This window comes from Penaeus vannamei, chromosome 21, assembly GCF_042767895.1.
Source record: "Penaeus vannamei isolate JL-2024 chromosome 21, ASM4276789v1, whole genome shotgun sequence".
NCBI lineage: Eukaryota > Metazoa > Arthropoda > Malacostraca > Decapoda > Penaeidae > Penaeus > Penaeus vannamei.
In genome coordinates, this window is record NC_091569.1 from 102,501 (window position 1) to 110,000 (window position 7,500).

General features: G+C 34.3%; 1 protein-coding gene across 1 annotated transcript in view; it reads left to right on the forward strand.

The window, feature by feature from the left end:
- Srp68 (signal recognition particle 68) overlaps nt 1-7,500 on the forward strand; it is a 15,320-nt gene that overhangs the window by 1,181 nt on the left and 6,639 nt on the right. The window contains exons 2-9 of the mRNA XM_027383795.2: nt 3,196-3,376; nt 3,482-3,638; nt 3,751-3,887; nt 4,622-4,799; nt 5,110-5,199; nt 5,537-5,686; nt 5,859-6,011; nt 7,007-7,167. Coding sequence (XP_027239596.2) covers nt 3,196-3,376; nt 3,482-3,638; nt 3,751-3,887; nt 4,622-4,799; nt 5,110-5,199; nt 5,537-5,686; nt 5,859-6,011; nt 7,007-7,167 — 1,207 coding nt within the window. The remainder of the gene's footprint in view (nt 1-3,195; nt 3,377-3,481; nt 3,639-3,750; nt 3,888-4,621; nt 4,800-5,109; nt 5,200-5,536; nt 5,687-5,858; nt 6,012-7,006; nt 7,168-7,500) is intronic.

Here is a 7,500-nt window from a genome sequence, read left to right on the forward strand (position 1 = left end):
TCGCCATTAGGCACCCTCGCATGTTGATTGTATGCTCTCTCCTGCCATGAATACATTGAGGATTCTTTGTGGGGCTTGGATCACAATTTAGTGACAAATTCTGTACATATTCTTATTATATCCCACAATTTCTCTTGTACCTTTCATGACGCCTACTGTTTGGCCCAAGATTGTTACTAATGGGGAAGGGAGGGTTCCACACAATAATTTCTATAAATTTGGATAGTGGAGAGAGTGAGAGGAACCTATCAATACCAAAACCATTGTATCTGTTATGCCTTTCAAATCTGTAATCTTGTCTCCAAAGCCTCGTGCAATGTTAAATGATCGCGGCAGTTTTCAGTCAACAATAGGAGGCAGTTGGCCTGTGCTTAGGGGCACAGGATCTATGGTAGATGCAGGGGTGTTTTCTAAAAGTTTACAATTATTTCTATCTTTCTTTTAGTGGATCATAGATTAGAACTTTTTCAGTATACTTTGTTTCTTACAGCCATATAGTACAAGGAAAATATGCCTGTAATGGACAGAATGACCCAAAACAAGAGTAATTCTTTACACTAGGGATACACTTGCCAGAGACTGTCCCCAACTCCATATCACAAAATTTATTCAACACTAAGTTGCTGTGACTGGGCATGTCCAAGGGGAGGGTTGATGGGCAGCTCTATCCCCCTAACACCCTCTGATAAAAATTGTCTTCATTTTGGTATGCATGGCAAAATGGAGCTGAGACTCGGGAGCACCGAGGGAACTTGGGCTGAGCGCATGTTGAGACTGGCACTTTCCGCAATCTTTTTCTTTTATTTGGGGTGTTATTGTTCATGTCTGCAGATTATTTCTTGTACTGACAATTGCAACTTTTTGTCCTCTATAAGAATATCTTCAATTTGCCTTAGCTAAGTGCATCTATACTTTAAAGATTAACCAAAATAATACTCTTTTCATCCATGTTATTTTCTTTGTAAATTTATAAGCTTACCAGAATATATTGAGCCTGAGGTTTGTTGGTTCTTGCTGAAGCACCACCAGGTGTAGAGGCAATTCCAATGAGCATCCAAAAGATGCATGGGTGTCTTCTAAGCATATACTATAGCTTCAATATGTTTATGTTTATTAAGGTTTTAAAAAGATGCACATTATGATCTTCTGAATGAGACAGTCATTTGGTAGATAGAGGCCAACAGATGAGACACAATTTTTTTCAAGTGAGCTCGTTAATGCATCAAGTAATTGCAATGTGGAACATATATTTTCACATTGTTTGCATATCATTACCATGTATATCAATTGTCACCAACTATTCTGTCTCACTCATGATTTATATATATCACTCACTGTAGTCAGCAATTTCATGAAAAATGGCTCAAGAAGAAGGTAGATAGCAGTCCCTTGAATCACAGTGGCAATATGATGGTCAACTGTCTGGTCGATAATGGAAAATGTTGGTAATATTTTACAGTATGGACACACGTGCCCAACTTCATGTCACAAAAGATATTAATCAGAGTTGCTGTGCCTGGGTGTGTCCTTCAGGCACCTCTTGAGGGGAGGTTTGATGTGGGGTTCTGCCCCCAACACCCCCCGGGAAACATTTTCTTCACCTTGATAAGCTTGGCAAGATTGAGCTGAAACACGATACTAATGAGAGGACTTTGGCTAGGAGCAGCATTTTATGCAATGTTTTACCTTCATTAGTGGCATTACTGTTCATGTTTGTGGATTGTTTCTGGTACCAACAGAAACTTTTTGTCCTCAGCAGAAATATTGTCTTCAATTTGTCCAAGCTTAGTGCATCCATATGGTAAAGATTAACCAAAATGCTTACAATAACAAATATTTAACTCTCATTCCCATACCACATGATTAAAGGTGAATACAGCTTCTGTGTTAGAATTTATGGTCATTTTTCACCTTCACTATTATTAATTAGAAACAAAAGATTGTTTGTTTAGCTGTTACACTTTCATTATATTAATAATAATATAGAGTGATCTTCATTTTGTAGGGATTATTGGATATGTATTCTCATTGCTATTATTATTTTTATTATTATTATTATTATTATTATTATTATTATTATTATTATTATTACTTTACTTATTTCTTTAATTGTTATTTTTGTTGTTGTTGTTGTTTTAATTATTATTGTTAGTTATTATTATTATTATTACTATTATTATTACTTTTACTTTTACTATTAATGTTATTACTATCACTATTATTATTATTACTTTTACTGTTAATATTATTATTATTATTATTATTATTATTATTATTATTATTATCATCATCATCATTATTATTGTTATCATTATTTTTTTTTTTCATTATTATTATTATTATTATTAGTGTTGTTAACATTGTTATTTTTGTGATGATAATAATAATTATTATTGTTACTTTTATTATTACTGCTATTATTATTATTCCTATTATTATCGTAACTATTACACTACTACTATTTCAAATACTGCCACCACCATTATTATTATTCCAATCTATTTATTATTTTCTTAAATGTTATATATTTACTCTGTGTGTATGTGTGAGAGATGGAGACACAGACAAAGAGAGGAAAAGAAGGACAGAGTCTGTGGTAAACATCTTTATTTCCGGCATAATTTTTAGTGCAACAATGAGCATGAACATATCTACAAACAATTAGAGCTAAACAAAGCAGGGATAAGTATTAGAGGTTACAGAAATACGTGGTGATAGAGGAGTTATAATGGTGATTAAATAAATGTAGCATAAAATAATGTGTAAAGAGACCAACGAAGAACCCTAATGATTTTCAAATTATTTTTTCTTATCCAAGTTGAATTTATCTTGTGAAATAAAAAGCATTCCCATACATAGCTGGAGATAAGTAGATTTAAGGTTAGATATACAAAACAAGTGACAGAGTTAAGGAAAAAAATATTAGTTATAAGTAAAAAAGATTAAGAGAAATTTCCTACCTTTGCACAGGTTGATAAAAACATGACATGTTTTGGACTCTAAATGATTGCAAGATCCATTTTGAACTCGTGGTTTTCATGTCCACCATAGTCTCAGTGTAGCACCTGCATTGCACCCTCCATAGTTGAATGGAGGCAAAACAAGCAAACTCGCATTCACACATACGATTATGTATATGTATGATGATGCATTTTATCAAAGTGAAAGCTATAAAAAGCTCCTTTTGTATTTCAGTTTTGAAAGTTGTGAAGGAGGCGCAGCTAGCTCATGGTCTTAGGCACAATGATTATCAACTTTACCGTCAGTATTGTAGCAGGCGGATACGACGCCTGCGAAAGAACCTTAAGCTCATACAGGGTGACAGGAAGAACTTCAGGAAGAAGGAAGTGACAGTGAATTTGCTGAAGGAGGAGAGGTAAATATTCTGAATGTTTAATGTGTCTATGATATGGTAAGCTCTTGGCCCCTTTACCCTTCTGAATCATTTTCCTTTTTTAATTGGTATTCTGCTTTTCAACAGGTTCCTCTTCATCCCTCTTATGACAATAGAGCGTTGCTGGGCTTATGCAATGCAACTTAAAGAAGAAAGCCTTCAAGATAACAGAAAAAAGTTTTCTATGCGTAACAAGCTTAGAAAAGCTGCAAAGTATGTTGTAGCTTTTGAGAAACTTGTGGAGGTATGAATTTTAGAAAAGGTTTTCTTTACATATTTCAAGCATGCTGCAGAAAGAAAGTAGTGTTTATACCATAAATATAATTTCTTGTTTGTAAGTGATGAAATTTTTCCAGGACTGTGGTGTTTGTGATGCCAGAACACAACTAGAGGTACAGGGTTACTCAGCCTGGCTCCAGGGAACTGTCCTGTTTGAGCTGGCTGACTGGTCTTTGGAATGGGATAAACCAGTGGAATTTTTCAACAAGGCCTTGTAGGTGCAATTGTGTTGACTTGTTACTTCTAGACATATTTATCGTAATTTAGAAAATAATTATCATATATAATATAAACGTCCCTTATTTTACTCGGTAAGCTTATATAACCCCTTTTCCTTCATCATGAAGCTAATGTATATTAGAAAAAAGTATTTGTATGATTTATTTGCTTCAATTATTTATACCAGGTAAATAATTTGTGGTTTTGATTTAATATACTTATTTGTTCGTTGATAGCTTTAGAAATGCTGAATCACCAAGGAGTTGATTATCATGCCTACCTGACCTTTTGTATGACCTATTCCTTGAATTTTCCATTGTTATTATCATTAGGAATATTGTTGATTTTAGTATTGTCATTATTATTATTGACATTAACATTAGTAATATGTCAATATTATTGATAATGATAAAAGGGACACAGATTTAAAATAAAAATCAAAGAATGATGTTAATACTTGGGGGCAGATAGGCACTCATAGTAGTTGATTGTGTATTGACTGAATGCTTGTGTTAACAAATCTTATAAAGCAAAGCCACAATGAACAGTGGACATATACATGCACTCCCAGCATCAAAGGATCAATACAAAACTTGAACTTTAATTTGATATAAGGATTTAACTTCAGAGATAAACAATATGTTTGCTTAATAGGATTAAACTTTACGTTTCTCTGCTGATCTTATCAAAATTAAGTATTCATATTTTCCAAACATCATCATTTCACAGAGCAATTTACAGCAAATTAAAGGAAGCAGTGTCAGAAGAGGAATCTGAAGTATATGCAAGCCGATTACAAGAACTGGAAGTAAAGCTTAGGTTCTGCCGTCACCATCTAGGCGACAAAATGGCTACAGACACACTATTAGCCATGAGAGGAAGTGAAGCTCTTGGAGATAAACTGGATGTAAGCATCAGTTTTTGTGTCTGTTTAATTCATGTGTTGCTGCTTTAATAATTTCCTTTTCTGTTGTCTTTTCTTCTAAGATATTGAAGTTTCTGTATAAGATGCAGTAATCCCTGAATTACTTACAGATTTTGTAGGGATTTTACCCCTCTGTGCAATATGGATTATGGTCTCTTCATTAAATCTTCAAATTGACCTGATTCCTAATTTGGGCAAAAATTTCATTGGGGATGAGAAAGGGTAAAAGTGCTCATCTGCATTGTTTATAGTAATTTCAAAAGGCCTACTATTTTTACATACGTTTTTACAGAATCTCTTGGCTTCAGCCAGAGAGCGTCAAGCATCTACCCTTAGTGAAGTAACATGGAGAGGACGCACATTGGCAGTAAAGCATGAAAAGGTAATCTTGAATATTTTGATTCAATCTTTAGTCTCTATGTTTTTCAAAATAGTATGTGATGTTATCTGTTACATAATACTATTTTTACTAATCAGAATTTTATACCCTTATGGATAATGATTTTTTATGTTAATTGAAACATGTTAGTGTGATTCTATCCATCTTACAAAAAAAAGAACAACAACATTTTCTAAATAATTTTTTCCTGTCATGATAGCAAAGAGCTGTAGAAAATCATCAGTGCATTATGATTTAGAAAAGAAGGAATAATACCAGTAAATTGGTGGCTAATTCTGGTGTTATGACGGAAACAGTGATGATATGATAATGCTTTCAGGTACGCCTGTTCTTGCTGAATGAAGGCCTAATTCATGAGGAGCTAGAGAATATTGAGAGTGCTGATAAGCGTGTCGAAATGTTGGATAAATTGTTAATGGAATGTAAAGATGCTCTCCAGTTGGTGAGAGATGACCTGAAAAATGATCCTGTAAGTTCCTTTTTATTTGTTATGTCAGATCCTGACTGTTATATAAGCCATGTATTCTTAAATGTTGCAAATGAAGCTGTAGCTCATTGCTGCTTGCTCAATCTACTGTTTGTTTTCAGCATATAGGATATCAGCACTCTGATCAATAACTATTGCCACTTTTCTTGATCAGACTTTCAAACCAAGACAACAAGTGAATGAGGGTCCTGTCTCACCATTGCATTTCCTACACACCTACTTGTCTTACCACCGCCTCAACCTGACAATTTTAAGAAATGTTGCTCTTGTGGACACTTATCAGAAGATCATCTCTGGAGAAATTAAGGTATGTGTAGTCCTAATCTTCTGCGATCATTCTTGTTGAATGGGGAATATTGACTCTCACACCATAGATTTTTCTGTAGACAATAGATGCTGTATATAATGGTCTGGAGTTATAATGAAAAGAAATGAGAGTAAAAGTATTAGTTGGACCAAGTGTTGTATCAAAACTAGCGTAGTGTATCTGGTCTTCAGCCAGTTAAATACAATTGGTGAAAAAGTCACACCAGTTTATTTATGTGAGCAGTTGTTTAGTTTTATTCCCCTAAGTCTGATTATCTAAGATTAGTCATGTATTCTGTATATCTTAGTTGGAATTGAATTTTTTCTATTTTAATTCGTTACCGCTGGTATATTTTGAAGCCGAAAATAAAAGCTTCCGGGCAGCTACAAAATCGGTGTGTGGGGCTGGCCTGGCCACGGCCCACTGTTGAGTTGGAGTGCGAGCCGTCAGTTGCTCCAAATACATCACGGGCTGCAGCTGGCACGCAAGGCAGCCTGGAATCTGCCTGATTTTGTAGCCGCCTAGAAAATATTTTTTTGCTTCAAAATATACCAGTGTTAGTGGGTTAAAAGCAGTGAAGGCCATGTTACTTCTGTAATACAATGACAATTGTGATATTCACTACACTCTCAATGCTGTTGCGAGTGCAAATAGGTATGTTAAGTAACAGTGACAGAACATTTGCATTTCAAGGTTATGATACTGTAAAATCAACTTCCAGTTTTTAGATTTTACTGTCCAAAAAAAATTACAAATGAAAAGTCCTATGTCTATGAGTGGTAAAGGACAAGGAAAGTTGGTACTGGATATACCTCTAATACTGGCTGTAGCAAGTAATCTCTTAGATGGTAGTTTATTATAAGTGTTCAGGAAAGGTTTTACAAACAATATGTTTTGTTTCATGAAGAGTAGTTTTTTCAGTTTCATAAGTATTCCGATTGTGGTGGGATATTAAGATGTGCATAACTTATGGAAACTAAACCTTAATTTCTTAGGTTGAAGAAGGGAAGAAAGCACCAAAACTACAAGACCTTGTGCGTCTTCAAGAAATCATCATTCAGAATCTGAATGAGATCACAAATTTGGCAGGGTTGGAAGATGACCTTCAACTGAAAAATAGCATTGAAGGCCAAGTGTTTGCTTATAAGGCTCACAGGTCAGTTTGTTTATTTTAGCATTGTTTAAATTTTACAAAAACGTGAATTGATCTGGCTTTTGTTCCCAGCATTCTAAATGCGTCTTACAAATCTTATATGTAGGTGATTTTACTATAAAAGTAGGAACTCAGAACCTTTACAAATTTTAGCTTTGTTCCATAATAGATTATGTCAAGGGTTGAAAAAACCTTGATATAAAGGTATTCCTACTTCTGAAGTATGCTTTAAAAGTTGTGTAGAGTTGGAGAATGATGTAAGATCAGCAGGCAGGTTCCATAAGGTTACCAAGAACTGTTATTGTTTTGTAGCTGTCAATCATTACATCGTTATGT